General features: G+C 40.0%; 2 protein-coding genes across 6 annotated transcripts in view; one reads left to right on the top strand and one right to left on the bottom strand.

The window, feature by feature from the left end:
• Nucleotides 1-26,752, bottom strand: part of NEPRO (nucleolus and neural progenitor protein) — a 49,450-nt gene that overhangs the window by 16,192 nt on the left and 6,506 nt on the right. For 3 of the 5 annotated variants that reach the window (XM_042456727.1, XM_042456726.1, XM_042456729.1), the window contains exon 3: nt 26,264-26,375. Coding sequence is in view for 1 of the 5 variants with exons in the window: in XM_042456725.1 (XP_042312659.1) it covers nt 1,321-1,420 (100 nt within the window). In the remaining 4 variants the exon portion in view is untranslated. Of the gene's footprint in view, nt 1-637; nt 848-1,320; nt 1,462-26,263; nt 26,376-26,752 lie in introns of those variants that run through there. The other 2 variants (XM_042456725.1, XM_042456730.1) reach the window with 2 other exon arrangements.
• On the top strand, nt 3,803-26,622 carry LOC121925232. Its single transcript, XM_042457110.1, has 13 exons — nt 3,803-3,920; nt 7,329-7,372; nt 8,508-8,672; nt 11,982-12,107; nt 12,286-12,342; nt 15,403-15,558; nt 16,882-17,017; nt 18,114-18,238; nt 20,145-20,276; nt 21,314-21,375; nt 22,605-22,632; nt 23,391-23,533; nt 25,531-26,622. Exons 1-13 carry the CDS (start codon nt 3,803-3,805, stop codon nt 25,706-25,708), a joined length of 1,470 nt encoding a protein of 489 aa, XP_042313044.1. The 3' UTR covers nt 25,709-26,622.

The following is a 26,752-nucleotide window of genomic DNA, read 5'->3' as shown; positions in this document are numbered from 1 at the left end:
ACTTATGAGAATATCTCTATAGGGATCTCCAAGTCCTCCAGTGCAACTCTATGGTCAACACTGGCCAGAAGCTGACCACAGAATCAAGCTGGAGGAACTACAAATGCCTAGAGAAGTGTTTTCTCTAGGAACTTCTAGTTCTCCAGCACAACTCAGTGGCCAATTTCTGGTAGAGTTGCACTGGAGGACCTAGAGATTCATATAGAACGTATTCATCAAAGCCACAAATAAATCCGCAACAGTCAAAGCCTCAAATGCGGAGGCCAACTGTAGTGCGGTTTGACACCGCTTTAAAGGCCGTGACTCCATCCTATGGAATTCTGGGTAGTATCAGAGAGCGCATTCCACAGCTTTGAGCCACATGTTAAAGTGGTATCAAGCTGTTTTATTTCTGCAGGGTGTAGAAACGCATCCCTAAAAAGCCAATGTGAGGTAGTGGTTTCAGAGTTGGGACTACGGCTCAGGAGACCAGGGTTCGAATCCCGGCTTGGCCATGCAAAGCCACGTCACACACTCTCAGCCTCAGTGGAAGGCAGTGGCAAAGCCCTTCCAAAGAAACTTGCTGAGAAAACCCCATGATAGGGCGGGAAATGACCTGAATAACAACTGAGTAATAAGAACCTTATTCGTATCCCACCTTCTCCGATTAGGATCGAGGCAGCTGAAAGGCACGCAACAAGCTGCGTCTCCCCCAAAACCTGCCTCAAACCCCCCTGAACTCCTCGCAATATTCAACGAAAATCCTAACAAAGGTTCCAAAGACACTGCAAAAATAATAATCCAGTTTGAGACCTATTTAACTCCTGGGGGAATCCTGGGAACTGTAGTTTATTGTTGTGGCACCAGAGCTCTCTCCCTGACAGAGGCTAAATGTCTGACAAAACTACAATTCCCATAATTCCCCAGCACTGACCCCGGGCAATTAAAGCGGTCTCAAACTGGATTATTATTTCCGCAGTGTGTGTTTTGGCACCTAGGTCCAAAACACACTGCAGAAATAATAATCCAGTTTGAGGCCACTTTAACTGTCCTGGCTCAGTGCTAGGGAATCCTGGGAATTATAGCTTATTGTGGCACTTGAGCTGTCTCTCACGTAGAAGGGCTTAATGTCTCACAAAACTACAGTTCCCAGAATTCCCTAGCATTGAGCCAGGACGGCTAAAGCTGTCTCAATTTCTGCAGTGTGTTTTGGACCAAATAAACCCAGAGGCTCTCGTTCCACGTGCGAAGGCGAAAGAGGCAAGGATCTGTGTCTACAATCCCATCGTTCAGGCCAAATAAAGCCCCTTAGCGCTGCCTCTGCTTCGGTTCCCCTTTTACCCGAGGAATGTTGAGCCGGCACGGCCACCGTAGTAATACAACCCGGCCATGGAACTTCCAAACGGTTCCAGACTTTCTCGCCTTCTCCGGTCGCCGCCATTTTGTTTCGCAGGAGGTTCTGGATTGTACCAAGTCAAAAGAAGAGCGGGGGGGGAAAGATGGCCGAAGGACTCAACCAAATTTCCAAAGCCGCAGGGGAGCCCACAGTTATTACATTCGTACAGTATAGTGCCGCTAGTCCACTTTGTCTGCTCCGGCTGCCTCCCGTTGCATTGTGGGATTTGCAGTTTAAGGGGGAGGCGTTTAGAATCCTCAGCCAGAGAGCTCTTAGGCCTCGCTGAACTACAAACTCCAAAATGCAACAAGAGACAGTTAAAGTGGAATAGCAGCACTATAAAAGTACAGTCAAGCAGTGGTCCCCAAACTGTGTGCCCTTTAAGAGAACTATCTGCCCTATTTATTGAATGTTAACATGAATTAATATGTATTATTTAATTGTTTATGTAGAATGTACGCTGTACGCAGATTTATCTGTTTTATGTACAGTGCCGTGTAAATTTACAGCTCTATATAAATAAAGCTTAATGATAATAATAATAATAATAATAATAATAATAATAATAATAATAATAATAATAATAATAATAATAATTTTGGACTTCAGCTCCCAGAAGCCTCAGCCATGTCAGCCAATAGTCTGGAATTCTGGGAGCTGAAGTCCAAAAAATCCCCTTAAAGAGCACAGTTTGGGGACCACTGGTGTAGATAGAGCTCCACTCTGGTGCCACAACAAACTACACTTCCCAGAATTCCATGGGCAGTTAAAGCAATGTCAAGCCAGATTATCTGCAGTGTGCACACAGCCTTTCGAGTGTTTTGAGCTCTTATTTGGGCCTGTGCTCCCCATATGTCCCTGAATTCCTGTGAGGTTTGTCAGGCAAAACATGCTAACAGCTGTATTTAGAGCAATCAAAGCAGCCAGATTCATAAAAGGATTGAGGAGATGGCCTTGGTGTCAGATGACAACAATTATGCTCCAATACGGCTGAGTTTATCACACGAAGGAGAGCAGGAGTCTATCCCATGAATGTCCTGGAAAAATCACATAATTACACGTAATGATTTCGCACAATGTCACACAAAACCCACCATTAAAGTGGTCACAAAGAAGCATCACAATCACAGCCCAAATTGCACTGAACAAAATCTGATTTGTTGCCAGTATGTGTCTAGTCACATTTTATGTATTTTCCACAAATATTAGAGCTAGAACATATTTGTAATTTAATTTGTGACATACTTATTACAAATAAGAATTTGTAACGTGTTTGTAATGAAACATTTGTAAGAGGAATTCTAAAAAATCTATTCATCGTGGCAGATTGCACACAAGCAAGAACTGAGCAGATACTGTTTTCACCATGGTCCAACCCTTGGTCTTCCAGATGTTTTCAGCTACAGCTCTCATAATTCCTGACTGTTGGCCATGTTGGCTGGGGCTTCCGGGATCTGAAGTCCAAAATAAATAGAGGACCAAAGGTTGGGAGGGAACGACAGGTCTAACCAATGGGCAATCTTCCCCCTTTCCCGCACAGATTACAACCTATCAATACTGCAAAAAATTATAACAAAGTAGACTCTGGAAAGCAGGTTCAATTCCTCGCTTGGCCATGAAACCCACTGGGTGACCTTGGAGAAGTCACATTCTCTCAGCCTCAGGGGAAGGCAATGGCAAACCTCCTCTGAGTAAATCTTGACAAGAAACCCCCGTGATAGGTTGCACTTAGGGTCATCAGAAGTCAGAAATGATTTGAACAGCCACAACAACAACAACAAAGTACCAGCATCATATTCCATATAGTTTTAGATGGGGGGAAAAAAGACAAATCCTGATAATCTTTAAGAACTGGTTTTCTTGGAACAGTCCATAAAGCTACTGACACATATGTCTTTGTACCCTTAAGGCGATATACAGTGAATGGAGTATTCTCCATGGATGTTTCCCAGCCTCACTATGGACTAGTTGTGTGGTTTGGTCAATGTATCTGTGCCCTGCGCTGAGAGAAAGGTGAGACATTAAAATAAATAAATACAAATTCTGTTACTAAGATAGGACAGATAGATCCACTGTGAAATTGTTGAGATTACCTTTGGTTATTGCAAACTGACTTTGATGAGACTGGGCAAGTAGTTAGTTCCCCTTTAAGTAAAGCTAGTTACATTAAAACACACATGCACACACCTGGTGGGCCCCTTTTATGAACAAATAAAAGGGCTCCCAGGGTGGTGTTTTTGTTGTTGAGTTGTAAGACTTTTTTAAGAACAATACAACACAACAATGATAGGGGGGAGAAAACCAGGTAATACAATCAGTTATACAAAGGACCCCACAAAGGTCTCGCTGGCTGAATTTCTGAGATATTATGAGCAGCCCATAAGTGAAGAACAGGCATGGGCTATTTGTTTCCAGGCTTGCTGTAAAATGAAACAGATTTTAGACCAAGGACTGGATTCTGTATTACCCATCATAACCTTGGATGTTGACAACCTGTACATCCATTCTGATGGTAGTGTATCCTTCACTCTGCAACATGATTTTGGTAAGAGTAAATTTGGGAATTAACTTAACTTTGTCCAGTTTGCAATATGTGTGTTCTTAATTCTACAGTACTTTGACATTGTACCTCTTTCCTAATCGCTATAGTTCTTTCACACACTATTTCTTATCTTAACTAAAGATTTAACTACTATTGTCCTTAGCTTTGAGTAAATTTCTTTACCAGATCTAAATAGTTGTACAGTCAGATTATTATTGATATTTGAAATTAAGGAAATAAAATGTAGAACTACAGAGTACTGCAAACATATATCTCTGATTATGTGGCAAGGGACTATGAATGGCTCTCATTATAAAATATAAACGCCGTGATAGCACAGTGTGGCCTAATTTGTTTTCGTTACCTTTTGCAAAACTAAGGAGGATAAGGAAAGCTTCCAAAAAGATTCTGTTTGAATCTGTAGTGAAACAGTAATTAAAGCTAATCCTATGTTGGCTTTTGCTTAAATCTAAATAATTCATTTAGGTTTGGTAGAATATGGTAGCTTTGATTCCTGTGCAAACTAGAGCTTGGAAACATTATTTTTGGACTATAGGTCCTAGCATCTCTCAGTGCTGGCTGGAGGCTTATAGGAATTACACTCACATTTATTTACTTTCCCAGATTTTGGCTTAAATACATAGTCAAGTCAGCAATTCTATTGCACAAGTGTATTGCTTTTTGTACTCAACAGCTTTTATTTGTTTATTTACTTATTATTCTGCTTTCCCCCCAGCATGGACTAAAGCTGATGGTCTCTTATTTGTGGCTATGGTGAAAATTCCTAGCTACTGGTTGAAAGAACATCAGTGAAGGTCTCACCACATGTTGATGAAAAATGTCTACTCTGGCACTCACCTTGATTTTATTGAAATGCAGTCTCATAGACCCACATGACTGGTAACTTTTGGCCCGTAAAGACAGGCCAAAATAAAGCTGCTTCGGGTCATTTTGAAGGCATGCTGTTTAAATTTCACATGCATCTTAAGAGGCCAGAAGCTGCGCCAAAGCTGCACTCCAGTCCTTAGGACTGGAGCACGGCTTTGGTGCGGCTTCTGGCCTCTTAGGATGCATGCATCATTTAAACAGCATACCTCCAAAGGGAACCGAAGCAGCTTTATTTTGGCCTGTTTGTACGGTGTCTCTAAGGCAATGGAGCTTCTGTAACCAAATCATTTACTGTACCATCACTGCAGAACGTCCTTGTCAAAATGAGAAGGTTTAGGATATTAGAGGGAGAACATATAATATATTTATTTATTTATTTATTTATTTATTGGCTTGCTACCCCATCTTTCTCCTCTGATGGGATCCCATCATTCCTTCACACTTGGACCAATCCAATCTAGGTGTATATTACTATTGCTATAGAATTATTCCATTTTTCAAAAATGCAAAATTATTCACAGTGCTGTTAACATTCACTTCCTGAGAATATTGCATTAGCATAACATACAATTATATTAGTTCTGAACTTATTTGTTTCTGTTCTATAATGTAGGAGGAAAGAGGGTCTTGGAGATGTCCCATCTCAGGTTCAGCATGAGTCAGGGTGCAGTTAACAATAACAAGAAAGGCATGATATTTAAGCATAATTCTCTTTGCCTTCCTCTGAGACTGAGAGAATGTGACTTGCCCAGGATCACCCAGTCGGTTTCCATGGCTGGACAAGGATTTGAATCATGATCTCTCAAGAGTTGTAGTCCAACACTCAAAGCAGTACACCAAGCTGGCTGAACCTTGGATATACAGTATATGGTTGGCCCTCCATATCAGAAAATCAGCTATCTGCAGATTGGAGCATCCACAGCCATAGTTGTCAATGGCAATGCATGCTTTCAGCCATGCTTACACAGCCAGGCACACATCAGTGTCCACTGATGATAATGCAACTTGAGGTCCTGTGATTTGACAAAAAAAGAAAAAAAAAAGAGGCCACAGTGTGATTTGTATGGAATTTGCATGTGTTATATGGAGATTTGGAAAGCAGAATTACTATACATCTCGCCAAACTGAGGAACAGTGCGACAGCATTCTATTTATTTGCTGTTCAGGTGCTTACTGTTGATGGGCACAGGGACGTAGCCAAGGGGGGGGGGGGGTTCCTTCCTAAAATCTTGGCTACATCCCTGATGGGCAACTTCAAGGATCCTGATCTTTCTTGTTTTTTTTTTAATCAATAAAATGGACTTGGACTGGACAGCCTTTTTAATATATGTTATTTGCCCTTTGCAAATAGAATGCATGTCCAGCCTAAACCAGGAGATCATCACAGATGGCATTTAAACTTTGATTACAGTAATAAAATAGTGCCTTTGCAAATACGTATAACATAGCTGCTATGTCTCCCAAGTGTGACTAGGGCATCCTTTTTCATTGACAGGGAAAACCTGTGGAATGTCGCTCTGGGGAAGCTGTGAGATTTGCAAGAACATGGTGTCAGAAGTCCAAAACACACTGCAGAAATAATCCAGTTTGAGACCACTTTAACTGCCCTGACTCAATTCTAGGGAATTCTGGGAACTGTAGTTTTGTGAAACATTTAGCCTTCTCTATCAAAGATCTCTGGTGCCACAATAAGCTACAATTCCCAGGATTCCCTAGAACTGAGCCAGGGCAGTTAAAGTGGTCTCAAACTGGATTATTTCTGCAGTATATTTTAGACTAGTGTCTCCTCTTCCTCTGCTCTGTCCCCCTTTCTCCTCACCATTACCATGTATCCTGATCTACTTTTTTTAAAAAATTATTTAAAAAATTTAAATTATATTACCAGAATGCAGAACTGTGTTTAGAAAAGTAAAAATAATAATAATAATTAAATAGAAAGGCATGCTGGCTATGACATGGAAGGCAAGGGAAAGTTAGGAAAAGAAAGTGATGGCAGCAGTAGCTCAGGTCACTATTGTGAAGACTTGTGATAATGGCTGTTCACAAAATGGTATGTTTGCATTTTCATTAATATAATGATTTCAGCAAGGACAGGACTCATGTGATAATGTCCCCATGTATTCAGTAGTATTTACAACGCAATCACCTAAATTCTTAGTTTTGACTAGAGTAGATCCATTGAAGCAATTAGATATATCTTTGTGTTAACTCACCATTCAGTAATTGATTGAATAGGTCTACTCTGTTACTCTACTCTACTCTAAGTGAAGGCTGGGTGGTTATATACATCTATCCTCCTCTGCCTGGCCATCTTCCCAATGGCTATGCTGGCTTTTGCTACTATAGACATTTACTCAGGAGAAAGTGACATGTTTTGGTATCAGTTTATTTTATATCAGTTTAATTTCAGAAGAAGAAGAGAGATTTCTTATCAGGGAAAAATATTAATTTCCACATGTAACATAGGGTGGGTATTTAAGACCATAAGAACTTACTATTTATTTTTCTTATTTTTTGTTTCAGATAATCACATTGGTCTAGAACAAAAAGATGCCTTAGAAGAAAAGGTAAAGCTTTTGCATTTAATTTAGCCTTCACTTTTAACATTAGGTCTAGCATAGTAAACTATCCCAGCATAGCTATTTTATTTGGGCTGCTTATTAATTAAGGTATACATTTCTGTCTTCTTTACACTGTCCCTGGAAGAAAATATTGCAAAATATTGGATTAATTTGAAACAACCAGAGTAAAGTCCTCTCTGAGTGACAGAAGGAAGGGAGGAAGCACCTATGTGTTTACGTAAAGAGGGACTGCATAAGTAGGCTTTTACAAATTCTTTGTAAATGTAACCTCTGTGGTGAATGGACGTTTTGGTAATGGGAGCTCTGGTATCCTTTAATATAAATTAACTTTCTTTTGCCATCTTCCAATAGTATAGACTGCAAACTGAAAGCCTATGGGCTCCTCCAGATCAGGGAAATCTATGTTAGGAAGGTACAGTATTTGTTGATGTAGTTCTCTGTGGTGATGAGGATGATGATGATGATGATGATGATGATGATACATTTTATTTATAGCCCACCTCTCCCTACGGATCAAGGCGGGTAACAACAGAAAAAATAACAATAAAATAAAATATCCATTTAAAACCCAAGTGTAAAAATAAACTCCTACCCCAAATCCTCCGAACCTAAATGATATCCTCAGGAGAGAACCAAGTGGTGAAGGAGCCTTGAGAGGGCGAATGTTTGCCGTCCTTCTCCTCCACCACCTGGTTCTCTCCTCAGAAGAAAGCTGGATGGCGAAGGAGCCTTGACGTCCTTCCATATCCTTTGGGCCTCCCAAAATCCTTTGGTGGGTTGCAAGTGGCCCCTGGGCTCTATGTTGTGCAGGCCTGCCCTATATGCTAGGAATGCTCCAGAAGCATCAGCAGCAATGAGTCCCACCACATTCCTCTCTTGATCTTAATATGGCCCTCCAGGCACAGGTGTCAACCCCAACTATTCCCAGACACATAAACTCCAGCCCAGTAGACAATGCTGTGGCTGCAGAGTCACACTTTTATGTAATGTGGCGCTAAAACAAATTTGTGTATTGCTTATAAGTAAGCAATAGCAAGTCCATTTCTATACCACTTACCGATGTACTGTAAGCAATCTTGGTAGCAAGAATTAAGGTGGTTTCTCTGGACTTCCTTTGCAGCTGGCAGAATTGCTGGGAAAGCTCATCTATAAATCTTTGGACTGGGGAATTGAGAGTCATATGGAGAGAGAGCTGAGTGAGTCCCTGGAGAAGCTAATATGTTTTATGCTTAAACTGAACACAGAGACCACAAAAACAGCCATTGCTCTCCAAGATATAATCAAGGTGATGTTTTTCTTTTACTGTTTTCCCAGTTCTACAACTTCAGGTATTCTTTAACTTAGTACTGAAACGCCAGTGTGTTCTGAGGGCAAAATATTTGTATTAATATTTAAAGACAGTTTAAGACTTAAATATTCACTATGTGATAAAAGGAGGAAGAACAAGCAAACTAGCTTATGCAGGAGGCCTTAATACCACTGCTGGCTTTTTATACAGGATAAGATGCTGATTAGGTAGGGAGAAAATGCCATTGCTTGGATTTAAATTTAGCACTGTTAAAAATTATCACAAATTACTGCTGTACCAATGTACCTATATTACTGTTGAAAGATACTGTCTTCATTGATATTTCGTACTGGAATTTGTATGCCAACAGTGTAAAGGTAAAAATGTCTGGCTGTGCATTCAGACATGTTGCAACAGAACAGGGATTGGATTCTGCATCATCTAGACTGGTTGCCATGGGATGGGGGAAAGAAGTGCTATTTGGCCCATGGTCTCTTTTGATGAAATAAAAAATGAGAGCAGAAAAGGATGTAGAGCCAAGTGCAAGAAATGTGGGTATCACTGGAATTAAAACATTAATGGAAAAAAAAATCTGGTATAAACAAATAAGCAAACAAAAAAAACCCACCAGATTTCTTTGGGGTTTTTTTTCCTTTAAGAAAACCATTTCCTGCAACCCTGTTGCAATATGATCCCTAGTGCCTCTTCTTTTTCTGAACCCAGCTTGTATATCTGGCATTTTTCACCCCATATGTGGCAAAAGTCTTTGGCCTGTTACAGGCTGCCAAAATAAAGTGGCTTTGGGTCTCTTTGGAGGTATGCTGTTTAAATGATGCGTGGGTCCTAAGAGTCCGGAGGTCGTGCCAAAGCCACACTCCATTCCTAAGCACTGGAGTGCAGCTTTGGGACAGCTTCTGGATTCTTAGGGTGCATGCATCATTTAAACAGTATACAGTACCTCCAAAGAGACCCGAAGCAGCTTTATTTTGGCAGTCTGTAACAGGCCTTAGTTGTAGAATTTGAGCCTTGCTTTGCTTGCACAAGAAATTAATGCAATAGTGCTGCGGTTACTGTAATTGAAAATTTCCAGTCTCTGAGCCATTGTTCTGTTTTCCATATTTGTTGACAGGCTTTGGTTAAAATCTTAGTCTGGTGAACAGTACAGTGCATTTGGGAAAAAAATAACTGAATTAAATATTATAAAACCAATAGGACAGTAAACACAAGCAGCATAAAAGAGTTGGAACTCATATAATGTAAAAAGCTTAGGAAATCAAATTAGGACAAACTAGTACCATCCTAACTAATTGCTACATTATAAATGTTTCCACATATATTTAACTCGTGTGTGAGGGGAAACACTGAAAAAGGCCACTGATATTGTCACATTTGGAGAGATGAGGAGATGAAAACCACTACGTGGGTTGATAGGATAATGCATGAAGTTATGCTAGATACAGCTATGGTGTTTATCACACTATACTCTTATAGTGCTACTATTCCACTTTGACTGCTCTAGCTGCCTCCTGTTGCATTGTGGGATTTGCAGTTTTAAGGAGGGGTATTTAGAATTCTCGGAGAGAAAGTTCTCTTCCGACTAGCCCACTGACAAAGAATTTTGGAGATCTTTATAAGCATGTCCTACATCAAAGGGAATCAATCTGCCTTGTAAGAGATTGCTTGATCTGCATTGTAAATCAAGCCATATCGAGGATGTCCGGCAAAACATCATGCCTCAATTGCCGTCTTCCTGACTTCAGAGGGGGAAAGTTCCATCCAACCCCAAAACTATTCTGTTTGACGTGCATCTGGGGTAGTGTAGACATGCTCCCACACATCGGGGATCATGTCTGCCCAGAGTACACTGTCCATTTGGGGCCATAGAGAAAGCACACACACCAAAATTTAGAAGTTTTCGGCTTACCGTAACAAGTTCCTGCCTCAGCTGTGGGACTTTAGAGAGGTCCAAATGGTGTTGTCATCATTTGCAACCATCAGGGATGTAGCCAAGGGGAGGGGAGCTGTGCCGTCTGCCCCTCCCCCTTACATTAGATACAATGAATGGCACGCACTGCTGCACTGCCGTGTCCAAGCCCCATTATAATGGTAGCACTTAGTCTGGACACCCCCCCCCCTTCCCAAAATCCTGGCTAGGTCCCTGCAACCATCATCAGATTTCCCACTACTTCCATCTTGTTTTCTTTCCAGAGAAAATCTGTGGAGGAAATGATGGAGCAGCTGTATATTCTTTTAGCTGTGACAATGACAACCCTCCTTCTAGAAGCACACTTTGTCTGTGGATAGCATTTTCCAACTAGATGTATTGCTTTTCTTTCACATATGTAAACTTCTGCTTGTCCATCTCGCATTTCTTTTTCTCTATGGCAGAAAGCTAATTGCTAAATATGGAGACATTCTTCACTTTGGCCTTCCATGCCAGTTCTGATGGACTGAAGACAAAATATTAGTCTCTTATAGCCTGTTGTGATCTCCCACAATGTGCACTGGGTCTATTGCCTTCTTGTTCCCCTCTTTTTGTTTACTAGGGCCACTTTCAGACTACCCCATTATAGCAATATAGCCATAGCAAGTACATTTCTATACCACTTAGGTGATTTACAATGTGTAAGCTAATTGCCTCCAACAAGCTGGGTACTTATTTTAGCAATCTTGGAAGGCTGAGTCAACCCTGAGCCCCTGGCTGGTATTGAATTCATAACCTTGTGGTTTGTGAGTGTATGGCTGCTTTACAGGCATACATTATATCTTATAGTAATATGATCCCATTTTAACTACTATGGCTGCATTCTATGGAATCCTGCTTTTTTAGCTTGGTGAGGCACTTGAGCTCTTTGACAGAGAATTCTAGATGCCTCTCCCTAAACACAAAATATCAGGATTTGATAGACTGGAACCATGCTAGTTAAAGCAGACCCATAGTGCTCTAACTCTATTGTTGTTGTGTGCCTTCAAATCATTTCTGACTTGTGACTGTAAAGCGAACCTATCATGGGGTTTTCTTGGCAAGAGTTGTTCAGAGGAGGTTTGACATTGCTTTCCCCACAAGCTGAGAGCATGTGACTTGTCCAAGGTCATCCGCTGGGTTTAATGGCTGAGCTGGGAATCGAACCCTCTTCTCCAGAGTTGTAGTCCAACACTCAAAACACTATGCTACACTAGCTAACTGTGTGCTGTAGTGTAAAAGGGGCCTTCTTTAGAACTGTGATAAATATGAACAGTCTGTTGTATTCCAGTATAAAACTTAAAGATATGAATCCAGAACTGATGGGTGACATTCCATTTCAGATATGTGAAGATCATTTTCTCAAACCTGCTGAAGCAGCCAGTCATTACACCGGGATCTGCAAACTGCTGTTTGCAGAATACAGTGAACTTCAGAAACTCATGTTCACCATACAGAGTTGCAAAAAGGTATTAAAATGAAAAGGGAAGCAGTCTACTGTCCTTTGGTTTCCTCTGTCTCAAGCTTTTCATTCCTGCTGCCCCTGATTTAGAAACATAGCTATGCAGGAAGGTGGAAAACAGGTGCTTTATCAGCTTTACAAAAAAGCAACAACTGACAAAGGCATTTCTTTCAATTTTTTTCCAGTTTTTGGGAGAAATGGATGTGGAAGACTGCTCTCGAAGGCAAAAGGCAAAAGACTGGGTATGAGTGACTCTGTCTTCCTGCTTTCAGGCCTCATTTTTCTGTGCAGAAAACGTGACATATTATCGGACATCTGAAGCGTGTAAGCTTTTGTGCTGAACAAAATTCAAACATTTGGTGGCGCAGTGATTAAATGCCTGTACTGCAGCCACTCACTCAAAACCATAAGATTGCGAGTTCAATATCAGTGAAAGGGCTCAAGCTCAACTCAGGCTTGCATCCTTCCGAGGTTGCTAAAATGAGTACCCAGGTTGTTGGGGGCAATTAGCTTACACTTTGTACAGGGACATAGCTAGGATTTTAGGAAGGGGGGGTCCAGACTAAGTGCCACCATTATAATGGGTCTTGGGTATGGCGGCGCAGCAGCACACACCATTCATTTTTCTAATGGAAGGGGGGGACCAGACCCCAAGAACCCCCCCCCCCGGCTACGTCCCTGCTTTGTAAAGCGCTTAGGGAGTGCTTAAGTGCACTGATAAGCGGTATAGAAATATACCGTGGCCATGAGGATGGGCTAACGGGGCCTTTGTTATTGTTTTAGACTGTGTATTGTTATTGTTTCGTGTTTTTAACCTGTATTTGTTTGCACTTGTTGCATTGTTGTAAGCCGCCCTGATCTTCTTGGAAGGGCGGGATATAAATAAAGATTTTATTTATTATTATTTTACTTGCTCTTGCTATTGCTAATTTGCTTCCTTGCTGACACAGGTTAACCTAGCTGCTATAGATACTATGATGCCCATTGTTTGTTTCCCAAGTTGGGGGGGGGGAAGAGCTCAGGGACAACACAACACAAATTTAAGCCTAATCTTAAAAGTGCTGATTTAGAACAGGGATTGATCCTGATTGTGGCCCCCCAATTGAACTGCAGATTCCATAGCCACCAGTGATGAAGCATCATAGCAGTCACAGCCACAAAGCTTCATGAGGGAAGAAGAAAAATTAGAAAGCACATATCACTGGGTGTAAACTTTCATATCCATTAATTAGCCTCAAAGGTGCAAGATCTGTCTTATACTGATACAAACTAACTCAGTTATATCTTTGAATTATCCATCATATGCCACATAGGGAAATAGCACTATCTATGTATGTTAGTTATTATTATAAATTTGTTTTGGTTTTGTACAAAACAATTTCCATAAATAATTTTTAAATTGGGGGGGGGGAATTAAACAAAAACATATTGAAGGCCACAATTGGCCTCTACTAATTCAGACGTCTCAGTCAGTTTATTGGGATTTACACCTAAATATGTATGCCTTGCTTTGCTGCCTAAGTTTTCTAATTGTTTCTCATTAAATAGACACAAATCCTCCCATCCTGGGGCCTTGCCGTGCACCAACAGACCAATACACAAATAACATGTAAATCACTTGGTCTCAACCAAGTGTCACACAGTATATATACCCCATACACCTCCATGCCACCATTCTCTGAAGATGCCAGCCACAGATACAGGTGAAATGTCAGTAATAAATTCTTCTAGAACATGGCTACATAGCCCACCCGCCCCCAAAAACTAGTATGTTTTGTAAATATTTTTCAGTTTAAGTTACTGTGATGATGCTATAATAAGCTTACATGCACTCCTTAAACTCATGGCACTCTTGAAAAGGAAAGGGAAGACATTAGCTCTTTATTGTCTCTTAGGATCAGATGCAGTGACACTGCAGAGCTGATACCGCCTCTTTCTCCTACATCTGTTTTAGATCTCAGTACATTCTTCTCTGCTAAATAGTGGCTTAGGTCTGAGCCCAACTACACCTGTTAATATATCATAAAACAAAACAAGCTTTCAAATAAGCAAAACAGTAAGGCTAATAATGGGCAATTCACATAGGGGTTCTTTCCCCACTTCTCTTTACTAGCATTTAAGCATATTTTTGTATTTATGAGCCCATTATAACCTTATAATTCTACTTCAGCTGCCATGGCTGCAGCCTATGTACTCCTGGAGTTTGTAATCTCTTTGAGGCACCAGAGCTTTTTGGCTGAGAATTCTAAACATCAGTCTCTATGCAAATCCCATGATTCCATAGAATGTTGTCATGGCTGTCAAAGTGGGATCATAGTGCTATAATTGTGTAGTTCCCAGTTGACATATGGCAACCCCATGAATTTCATAGTGTTTTCTTAAGCAAGGAATACTCAGAGGTTATTTTTCCAGTTCCTTCTTCTGAAATATATCCTATATTACCTGGTACTGTGGGACGTGGTGGCTTAGCAGTTAAGACACTGACTCTGATGTTCACAAGGTCTGCAGGTTGGCAGTTCAAGACCCAAGCACCACATGACAGAGTGAGCTCCCGTCATTAGTCCCATCTTCTGCCAACCTAGTAGTTTGAAAGCATGTAAAAGTGCAAATAGATAAATAGGTGCCACTTCGGTGGGAAGGTAACAGCATTCTGTGTTGTCATGCTGGCCACATGACCATGGAGTTGTCTTTGACAAAGCTGGCTCCCTCAGCTTAGTAAGGGAGATGTATACTACCCTACATTGGATACAACTTGACAAACTTGTCAAAGGGGAAACATTTACCATTTAACCTGGTATTTGTTGCCAGTCTTCCATCTAAGTACAGTGGACCCTTGTTATCCGCTGGGGTTTGGTTCCAGGAACCCCTGTGAATAACAAAATCTGTGTATGCTCATGTCCTTCTTTAGAATATTTTCAAGCCATGGATGCTTGAATCCATGTATAAAAAATCTGTGGATAAGGAGGGCCAACTGTATTAACTAGAGACAACCCTGCTCTAAGACAATGATAAGCTCCCTCTGAACAAATATTGCCAAGAAAACCCGATGATAGGCTTGCCTTAGGGTCACCATAAGTCAGAAATGACTTGAATGAATATAACAACAGCAACAACTCTGCTTTGTTTTCAAGATCAGATGGGATTTGGTTCCTTTAGGGCATTGAGGCCCTGTAGAATAGCTGCCTGCTGTAAAATGTAAAAGCCTTAAGACTTTCTGTATAGCATTCATGTGCCGTGTTAAATGTCAGATGATAATCCATATAGGCTGAGATGTCATATTTAGTTTGTCTTTCCCATTTTAGGTTGGCTTGTGGCAGAGTGTACTTGGCGACTTGCAGAAGGGGGTGAAGTTGCATAAGGTCATGGAGCAACGCAAGCGACTTCCTGAAGAGGGTACACATTTATTATATAACACAGTGGTGGATGATATAAAAAATAAACGCTATACGCTCCACAAAGTAAGTAATGCTTATCAGATGATAAAGCTTTGTATTTACAACCTTTAGTATCTATTTATTACCAACAATTGCTTGAGACAAATGTTTCTATTTCAAACTCACTTTCTAAACAAAGTGTGTGGGCCGTGAATTGAAAGCCCTATTTTGTAGCCCTGTGATCCTCCAGGGGCTGTTATGAACTTCCATCCCAAATGAAACTGAAGTGACCAGTAAAAGATAGCTATAGAAATGCCTATACTGTATATAAAAATCATCAGCTTTAACCTTTATCACTGAATATAGGAGAGAAAGACTTCAGTTCTAGAGTAAAGTTACATCCTGCTTTAGGAAGATGGAGTAACAAAATTAAGCAGTAGTATCCTGCACACCATAGAATCATAGAGTTGGAAGAGACCGCACGGGCCATCCAGTCCAACCCCCTGCCATGCAGGAAATCCAAATCAAAGCATCCCCGACAGATGGCCATTGAGCCTCTGCTTAAAGACCTCCAAGGAAGGAGACTCCACTACATTCCGAGGGAGTCTGTTCCACTGTCAAACAGCCTTTACTGTCAGGAAGTTCTTCCTAATGTTGAGGTGGAATCTCTTTTCCTGTAGCTTGCATCCATTGTTCCGGGTCCTGTTCTCTGGAGCAGCAGAAAACAAGCTTGCTCCCTCCTCAATATGACATCCTTTCAAATATTTAAACAGGGCTTGTTCTGTGCTTGTTCACTGTATCTGAATAATGCTCTAATTAATTACAAAAAAATCAGAAAGGACTGAACTAAATGCTTACCTTTTATATCAGAAGATGGCAAAATGTGGCCCCTCCAGGTCATATTGGACTGCAGCTCCTATCAGCCTGACATTGGTGAGGAATGGTGGGAGTTGCAGTCTAATAACATTTGGAAGGTCACACTTTCCCACACTGGCTTTCTACCTTGGGAAAAGATGAAGTATGGCCTGTTACAGACTGCCAGAATAAAGCTGCTTCGGGTCTCTTTGGAGGTATGCTGTTTAAATGATGCATGCACCCTAAGAATCCGGAAGCTGCACCAAAGCTGCACTCCAGTGCTTAGGAATGGAGTGTGGCTTTGGCACGACCTCCAGACTCTTAGGACCCATGCATCATTTAAATAACATACCTCCAAAGAGACCCGAAGCAGCTTTATTTTGGCAGTCTGTAACAGGCCTGTATTTCCTTTACAACAACAGGGTCACCAGAAAATCCACTCAAATATGATGGAAAGGGCTAGCATTTCCAGTTGAAATACAGTAAAATGTTTTTTAAAATTAAGAACTAGATTCTTATCTTATTGCTGTCTAGTCTTACTTTGTTTGGCAGGCATCATCACGCAAACTAAAAGAGAGACTTTATCAGGAGCCCAGCCTGCATGAACAACTCATGAAGGAAGTGAAGAATCCACCAAAGCTTCAGGCAGCCATTACAGAGAGAAGAACCTATGATGACAATTGCAAAGGTATGCATGAAATCTAGGATCTGGGAGCCACTGGGGTGGGCTGCATCGGCCCATTTAAAAAAAAAAGTGACCAGTTACTTCTGTTTCCTTTTTTTAAACAAAACTGCCAGGAGATGAAAACTGGTCTCAAATGGGCTTTGTGAGTAAAATAGCCTTTAATGACCAGTTGCATCTCTTGAGAGGGATCTTGGGGGAGGAGAGCCATGACTGGCCATTTTTCCAGCATTTTTTCCAGCTGTGGGAACTATTGAGTGGTTTGACTGAGGATTACACCTTACCGACCCCATATCCTGCATCACAGACGGAACATTCAGCCCTTCTCACAACCCCTGAAATATCTAATGCTTTTCAATAATCAGTTGACACTCAGCTGCCAAGAATCAAAGCCCTTCTTACCCAACTCAAAAGAAAAGCTAGGTGGGTGAGTTTGAGAGCTGTATTCCCATATATTGAAATGTTCAAAGGGTGTATACTGCTTGTGATGATTAAGGCCTAAACCAAAAGCAAGGAGGTCCAAAACATGGACACTCTTTGTTCTTTCTCTTTTTCTTCTCTCCCTGTTCTTTACCTTTTATGCATGAATTTCCACTCTCCCAAGAAAACTTAAAACACTCACACTTTCATGGTCTCTGCTAGTCCAGGCTTCCTATCCTAAAATTATTTCACTGGGTCTTAGATACTATACTAATAATGTAAATACACATTAATACATACACATTTTGTCAACTTATAGCCTATATACCTGGGATTCAGATTTTTAAATGCTTAGCAATGCTTCTGCATGTATGCACATGCACACACAACCATTCTCCCCAGCAGTCTTGATGAAAATAGTTATTTCTTGATGGTGTTAGCAAAAAGAGAAAATAAAATAAGTTATATCTGTTCAGCATAATGTCCTTTAAGGGGAGATTAGACAATGGAAGACAAAACAAAATTCAAGCCAGATCTGTAACCTAACAGGAGTTGAGCTGGGTAACACTTCTGGGTGTGTGTCATCATCAGCTCTGTAGAAATGCACATTACAATTTCATACTTTCCCTTTATTTATTTATTTATTTATTTATTTATTTGCATTAACGTGTCTTCCCTTCAGAAAATTTTCAGAATTTTGTCTTGAATTCTCCGTGTGACAGCATCTCCTGTGACATCAATACATTTGACTTTTCAAATGCTAAAAGGCCTCGGTTGAGTTGTATCACATCAGACCCAGAACCTCAGGTACCTCTTTTTTCTCTTTCTTTAAAAAGAACTAATCTAATTTGTTATGGTTTTTGTCAAGACACCACTGAATAAACAGCAGTCAAGTATTTTAAAAACCAAATGAGAAAGAGATACAGAATCAACTGAAGGAAAGAATCAATCTTAATTTCTTATAGAAGTAGGAGGGAATGTGGCCTGTAAAGTGTCTCAACATATTCCTTCCATAGTTTTCAGTACCCTTGAATTCTCATTTAATACAAACATAATGCCTGCTCCTTTGTTTTCTGCAGCATTAATGAAATGCCAAATCTGGTCTGGTAAACTGAGCAGCCTATATTCCTATTCTGGTGTTGGTAAGAGTGGCAAAACAGGATGAAGGACATGACCACAGCAAAAGCTCTTTCCTCTGACATTGGATCACTACACAGCTCCATTCTCTCAACCCACCTGTGGGCCATCCATGTCTAGAGGACAAATACCAGCAGCAGGGAAGATTTCATTCATACATTTTTCTGTAAGGAGGCATCCATGAAGCCCAGAACCCAACCTAGTCAAGGTTCTGAATTGTATGGAAGCCCCCCATGTATGTGTGAGGCTATATTAATGATGCTTCCATAGGGGTTATGTGTTGGCAATCCACCAGAAGAAAGGATCAAGTAGCCATTTTAAATATACTGACAACTCAAGGCCACTACCTCCAGAGGCACTTAACTGGATGGCTGGGCCTGCACTCAGCCTCCAGCTGCCTACCCTGTCATTCTGAGCAGCTGTCGGGTGCTGGGGGGATTTCTTAGTGCAGCTGAATGCAAGTTGTATTGTTACATACTATTATAGAAAAGGGAAACAACAGTTACATCATTGTGAGGCTCCTCCAATTCAAAATGATATCCATGTCAAATTGAAAATTTGAATGATGCCCCCCTAGATCATATGGCTAAACTTTTTAAAAAGGAGAGGTGTAGTAGTAATAACAAACTTCAAATACCATCGTCTCACTTGGCCTTGTTGACAATTTCATCTTCCAGGAGATGGAAGAAGCAATATGGGGGTCCATAATTCTAGGCATGAATCTCACCAAGAGACAATGAGTGATGGAAGGAGTAGGAACTCTTGGAGGAAATTACTACACCCACTTGGGAGATGTCATATGGAGGAAAGGAGGGGGGAAAAAAGGGGGGGTAATCAGACATTCACTTTGGACTTTAAGAAAGCTAAATTTAAAAGAATGTAAGGAAATACTAAGAGGCATCCCTTGATCAAAAATATTAGCTTTATATTCACATGGATTTTATGGTTATAGCTTAGCAGATGGGCTGGGGGACAGTGTCCATTGGATGACATGGATTATCTGATTTCAGATCTGTTCCTCATGCCAGGCCAACACTATTCAGCTGAGTAAATTGTGGCTTTGTGTTCTGTTTTTATCACTAAACCACAAAGACAAAAACTTGGTGCCACCTATCGTCTTTCATGTTCAAATATCCTGGAGATTTTACAAAGTCTGGAAAATTAAAGATTTCCTTAACACTCCAAGACTAAAAATAGTTGTACCTCTAATTAAGTAAGCAAAGAAGAGAATATTTTTGGGAGGGCATTAAGACACCATAGATAGGGTACTTAATTTACATAACTGCTGATGAAAGCAATAAAAAGGGCAATTGCCTTTTACAAATTGTTGAATGTTCATCTTGTTAGGATGTATTAATTCTGGTGTCTATTCTGACTTGGGAGGGGAATATAGGAGTTCTGTGTTTATAGAAAAATGTTCATAAATGTTCCAAAGCAGCATCTGTGAGTTTCTATACTTGAAGCAAAGACTAAACTTTGTCATTCCATATTAAATACCTGAAATACTCTTGTACAGACATCTGTTTCAGTTAATAAAAATCCAAGTGAATACTGTTTTAATGTCCTTAATTTCTAGCCATTGCCTACCAGTAATCAGAAAACATCTACAAAATTATCATTACCAGCCATTGCAGATTTGATGAGAACAAGATACTCAGAAATAACAGATTCCAGCCAAAGAGACCAATGTATATCTTCAAGGGCTGAGGTATGGCCTTATATGAAGAAGTACTCGATAGCTGGTTGTCCAAGATATTTATTAAAAGCATTTATTAAAAGATATATGAGAATATATTTCCTTTTGTGAAACAATTATCTATCATTGCCTTGTCCTGATCACTGAGCTATAAAGAAAGAAAAGACATTTGAGTATTTAAATAATATGTTTTTATGCAAGAAAGAGAGGGGGGGGGGACAGAGAGAGAGAATCCACAGCAATAAAAAGTGACCCAACAAAATAACTGAAATCATATTAGAGATAAAACAAACAGCTAAAACTGAAAACCGAACAGGTTCCAATCTTGGGGTGAAGGAAAAAAGCCTATTGTGCCACCACTCTGTGTCCCTGCAATAAAAGACAACTTGCAATCTCACATAATGTATACTTGTAAGTATAACAGGAAAAAATACAATATATGATGCCCTAGTACATGCTTTTCCATACATGATACTAAACTTACATTCAGTTTGGCAATTGTCCCTTTTTGGGAGTGTCAGCGTCTGCTTCCTGTATCATTTGTGTGTCTAGCTAATGTGGGCTTCTTACTCTAGTTTCTAATGCAGGACATAAGGCTCTTATTGTGAGCCTCATATCCTAAGCTTGAAGAAAATAGTCTTTAGCCTTGCAAAGGGCAGGACAATCCATTACAATCTAATTCCTGACATGCTTTCTTTGCTCTTTTACTCTTGGGCTTTTTGCTTACTTTATACTTTGTACAGAAAGAATAACTGTAGAATGGTATGGGATTCCTTCCCACATTTGTACTCTGATTGTACTCTTGTAATATACAAGCTGTCTTTCCATCTTTTGTAATGTCTGCAGGGATGCTTTCTTACAGTTATAAAACCATGGAAGACGTTGTACCTTACACTAAGTTCTGGTTTCTATTTTTTATTCCTACTTACAGTTTTCATTCTAGGTCTAGTGGAAAAAAAAGTAGTAGGTCTCTTATGGATTTTATAAAACCATTGAGTAGAAAATAAGCTAGTTACTGCAGTTTACAACTTCTGCCTTCTCTTCTATAGGCTTGTTTCATTTGCAGTAAACAGCACTTTATGTGGCCTTATATGTGTCATCTCTGCAGCAGGTAAGCTGAGCAGATGGCCTTTTCAGATTTAAAATAACAACTACCAAATCTACCTGGGCAGAAATACATGAAATGCATCCCAGAGTCAATAGAATAATAGCTACTGGCAGAATGGACTCCCTCCTATCCCTGCAACATTCTTGCACAAGCTGCTCTGGACCCTCCAGGGTAGACTTAAATGCACAAATGAATAAGCATGCATGCTAGTTTCCCCTTTTTGTTTATGTGGTGGATAGATTGAATCCAGAAAGACACTTTATAAAAGGGTTGTACTAGTAGGGCCCATTTCTGGCATTTTAACTACATTCCAAGTGGGGTTGCCAGTTTTTTTCTAAGTCCAAAAAGAAACAACTTTCTTAATTGCCTAGCCAGCTCAAAAATGGCAGTATGTATGTATGTATGTATGTCTGCCTCAAATTTCTTGAGAGTTCCTGGCTCCCATGAGGTTGAGATGAGAACCCAGAACTCTCACAAGAGTCCTTCTTCTCAGAGTGGGACTTATGTAAGCCTGCCTCACATATTGCTTTCTTAATCACATGTGGAGATACAAATAGGAAAAAATAGGTACCAGCTATGCTCACAACAGATGCATCCCTCCTGAGATCATTTCACTGTGTATTAAATGCTCTGGGTCAGTCTGTTGTGAGCACAGGTGATGTTTCTAAAAATTGGTGTGAGTTGTGCTCACAGCAGATCAGCTCTAGAACATTTGATACACAATAGAGCCTCAGACCTGTATCTGTCTGTTGTGAGTGCAGTTGGTACCTGCACTTCCTACTGTCAGTTCTACAGGTGGCTGAAAGAGGAGTTAGTCAGGCATGACTTGGGGAGGGTGCTCTGCCTTGTTGGTCAGGGAGGACCCCCAGTATTTGGTACCATAAACCCATTTTGCTGTGTACCAAATGTTTTTTGGGTGGATCTGTTGGGAGCACAGTTGGCGGCTGCTCTCATTAAATCAAGAAATGCAGGATTTGGGGTGTCCTTTATGGACCCAATGTAGGACTGGACTTCAAGCCCCTAGATATATGTAGAAAACAGGACACTTGAGAATCACAATTCCAAGGCAACTTGAAATAGATCAGACATGGAACAGAAAATCCCTAATTCACCAATCATGTAACCTGTTGTGTACCTTAATTTAGAGAAGTGCTGAGGCTTACTTTTTAATCTTTTTATTTATGTAAATAATATCCTTGCAACTGAGGTTTTGTATTTTCATTTTATTTTAGTGTGATCTGCAAGGACTGCTGTATTAAAGTAAGTTCTTTTCAAATAATTCTTGTGTGTTTTCCAATTTACTCACTGATAAGATGAGTATTCCATGAATGCAGCTTTGCTTAGGAGACTTTGATAAACTGAGCTCTTGTAGCACCTTTGAAACTAATTGAAAGAAAGAGGTTGGCAGCATAACCTTTCATAGACTTAAATTTACGAAAGCTCATACTGCCAACTTCTTTCTTTTAATTAGTCTCAAAGGTGCTACAAAATCTCTCTACATACTGATTCTACAGACTAACATGGCTATATTGTTACTAACAAATGACTGTTGTTTTGAAATCACACATGTAAAAGCTGTACTCCATTGCTTGATATCTTATTTTATACTGATATTGTGAAGATTTTAATATTTTAACAATTTGTTCCTCAATTTTTTATGGTCTGTTCTTTGTGGTTTCCTACTTGGTTTGACAATGTTTGTTCCCTTTTTTGCCTTGTTCAGGCTTCTATATCTACCTTTTAAAATATATAAACAAAAGCTCAGCTTCTTCTGCTAGTGTATGTCATTTAAGGTAACAATGATAGAAATCTTTTTCCTCTATAAAGTACTATGTAAATTCAACATTTTCTTCTGTTGGGCTGGGGAGCTTGTGCCTTTCCCATGATGTTGTACTCTAATTCACATAATTCCTGACCATTGGCTGTGCTGGCTTGGAATGATAGGAGTTATAGTCCAATAAGATCCGGCCACATGTTCTGCACTAAAGGTTGATAATTGTCACAATATTCCTGTTTAGATGTCTGTGCCTGTAAGACCCTGTATACGTCTTCCACTTAACTTCTTTGAGGTCATACGGCTAACCAAGGAAGAATATCTGGTCCTAAAAGATCAAAAAACTGTACAGCTATTGTATGAAATAGAGCACTGGGATTCCCCAAGGTAAGCACCTCCCATTAATACATCTATGCTCCCTCCCCCAAATCCCACTCCTTTGATGCTTTTGAGAAGCATAGGAATTGAGGAATTCTATGTTTTTGAGAAAATTATAATAAATGCCCGATAAAATTCTCTGCTAAGAAGACTCTCCAAATTATTCTTGTAGAGTATTTTTGCCCTTTGCATTTCATTCTGTTCCATTCATGAAAATATTATAATCTGAGGCCTTCAGAAACACCAAATTTGGGAACAAATGACACATCTTCAGATTTGCTGCATTCTGAATCCAGGAAGTATACATGTATCAGTGTATCAAATTTACAGAAGCTTGAAAAAGTATTCTCCCTCTGACCCTTAACTTTTCCACATCTCATTCTTCTCAACCTGGAACTGAAATGGATTTTATTGGTACTGTTACCACTTGATATGCACAAGATACTCAACACCAAAGGTGCAAAGTATTTTTCTTATTGTAAAATGAAGACTAGGGCCTGTTACAGACTGCCAAAATAAAGCTGCTTCGGGTCTCTTTGGAGGTATTCTATTTAAATGATGCATGGGTCCAAAGAGTCCAGAGGTCGCACCAAAGCCACACTCCATTCCTAAGCACTGTTCAGTTTAAACAGCATACCTCCAAAGAGACCCAAAGCAGCTTTATTTTGGCAGTCTGTAACAGGCTGCCCTTTTTGCTGCAACATACCTATATAAACCCTGATACTACCTGTTGCTTCCAGAGGCCCTAAAAGTCACTGAACGAAGCCTACCTGCATGTAGTTTCGGTGCCACATGATCTCAGATTAAATATATGTTTGGATGCCTCCAGAGTTTGTTAAAGAAAGTATTTAAGCAAACTATCTAAATAAGTTCAGAGTAAAGTTGTGCAGAAGCACTAATGGGTTATCGTAAAAGATTCTAAGTTATGAGCAACCCCCCTGAACACCATTATTACAAACTGAAAGGAATATGGCTGAGCTTTGCCTTTGCCTTGAGAAGGCCATCCAGCAATAGGGTAAGGAGGGTATTAGCCAGGGAAAAAAATCAAATGGCCAATGGCAACTATGAAGGAGCTGAAACATGAAAAATAACCTATTTATCATTTATATATTCCATAAAGCTGGGCTTTATGAAACAGTGGCAAGAAGAAAAGCACTGCTGAAACAAATCAATATCAAAGCCCATTTGGAGTTTGCAAAACGTCTTCCACCCAACCTTATGCAGCTTGATCAATTTGCTGTGAAAAATAAGCAAAGCTTGTAGGCTACAGATGCACAATGATGACAGAGTTATCCAAGAAGAGCTGCAGTTGTAATGGCTGCCAAAAGCTTTTCTACCAACTATGGATTGTGTGTGTGCATGGGGGGAGGGAGTAAATGAATGCAATCCAAAAGTGTCAGTTTGTTTTTATTAATTTAGCTTCTGAGATCAGGCAAGATCGGTCATGTTGAGAGTGGTGTGGCCATGGGACACAATAAAAATAATATATATTTTTTTACCTTTAATTTTGAATGTTGTAATAGTTTGAGCCTTGGACTACAACCCTAGAGGCCACTGAGTGACTTTGGATGAGTCACTCACTCTCAGCTCCAGAAGCTCCTGTGATAGGTTTTCCTTAGGGTTACCATACATTGGAAATGACTTGAAGGCACACGGCAACAACAACAATCTTGTGTATATCAAATGGTAAAAATAGCAATTAAGAGAATATGCAGGTACATATATCCAGGTTGTAACACAATAAAAAGTGTGAAAGTCAAAGTGGGGGGAAGGGAGACTATTTCTAGAAGGCCTGTTAAAGTATAGTCAGATGGATTCTATCAGCCACTGTTGAGCCCCTAATATGGTACCTGTATTGTCTTTTTCTTGGAGATTAGACAGCTATCTACCTACTTTAATTTAAACAGTCATAAAGTCATACTCCACTTTTCATTTATTGCATTTGGGAGGTGTCATGGTCTCTAGAAATGTTTGAAAATACCCTGAATTCTCCTTATACCTTTCAGAGTTCCTCTTGTGTTTGAACCCCGTTGTGTATTGCCACCCCTTGCTGCTCGTACAAAAAGCATGATGGACTGGCCTTCTATGGACATCTGTACAAAATGTGAACAATATATTTTGGAGATCCTCTCCCAGCAGTCTCCCTGCAGAAAAAGATCCTTGTCATTGACTAAACTTGAATAATCTTCCTTCTCTTTTGCAACATATGATAATGTAAATAAGTAACCTGAAAGGTCTAAAACGAAAAACCTCTGCTAGTTGTTTCTTCCTCTGTTACAGTCCTAGGGCAAGATGCTGACGGACCAGATGCTGTAAACGTAATTGGAAAGCTCCTGAACTTTAGAAACAAAAATGCACCTTACTGATGTCATTACATGACACAAATAAATATTGAACCATTTTTGCACATCATGCCTTTTAACATACTATCTCTTTCACTTTGCCACCTCTTAAAACCAAGCTTCAAGGATGTGATGTTGAAGTTCAGTCAGTGACTTCAACCATGTGCTTAGAACGCTGATGATAATGCATACACCAGACAGGGCTGACCACACTGTCTGTTCTTCACAAGCTCAAGGGGAAATGAGATTTAATCACAGCTCTAACCCACATATTCACTCTCTTCCTGAACATTCCACAAAATCAGTCACTAGAGAGGCACCACAGAAGTTGTCCAAGGTTTTTATCATATTTTGTATTGTTCATTAGATTGCTTTTCCAAATATGTTTAGCTAGTACCTGGAAACCTCCAGAGCTCAGCCTATGAAAATTTATTTTATCCAAGTGTTTTTGTTTCCTGGCTTTAGACAGTATATTTCTTCCTGTTCAGAGATGAAATCATTTTGATGTTCTACAAAGACAGATTTGAAGAAATAAAGAGCATTTAGGTTACAATGTGGTAAAAAAATCTGAAAAAAATTAACATGTGGAGTGTGACATTGCCGCTTGTGTGTGTTTGACAGAGAGAAGGTGGTGTGCTTATGTTTTCACCATGTAGTGTCATATGGTGGAGCAGCAGTGAACTCATGCATACACAAAACTCAGGTGGAGAAAAACTCCATACATATACCTTTTCTGCAACAACCCTTTGAAAGAGAAAAAAAACCCATCTATTTGGTATGATGAATGAGTACAGTGGAACCTTGTTATACACTGGGGTTTGGTTCCAAGATCCCTCTGTATAACAAAATCCGTGTATGCTCAAGACCCATTAAATACAATGGCATA

The sequence above is a fragment of the Sceloporus undulatus genome, chromosome 3, assembly GCF_019175285.1.
Source record: "Sceloporus undulatus isolate JIND9_A2432 ecotype Alabama chromosome 3, SceUnd_v1.1, whole genome shotgun sequence".
NCBI classification, from domain to species: Eukaryota; Metazoa; Chordata; class Lepidosauria; order Squamata; family Phrynosomatidae; genus Sceloporus; species Sceloporus undulatus.
The sequence above is the reverse complement of the archived record's forward strand: the minus strand, read 5'-3'. Positions and strand labels throughout refer to the sequence as shown.

Excerpts from the sequence above, each read along its gene's own strand:
- LOC121925232 (XM_042457110.1), top strand. The coding sequence starts at position 3,803 with ATGAAACAGATTTTAGACCAAGGACTGGATTCTGTATTACCCATCATA. Across the intron at positions 12,343-15,402 it reads GGCAAAAGGCAAAAGACTGG|GTTGGCTTGTGGCAGAGTGT; the intron begins GTATGAGTGACT and ends TTCCCATTTTAG. Across the intron at positions 23,534-25,530 it reads GAGCACTGGGATTCCCCAAG|AGTTCCTCTTGTGTTTGAAC; the intron begins GTAAGCACCTCC and ends TATACCTTTCAG.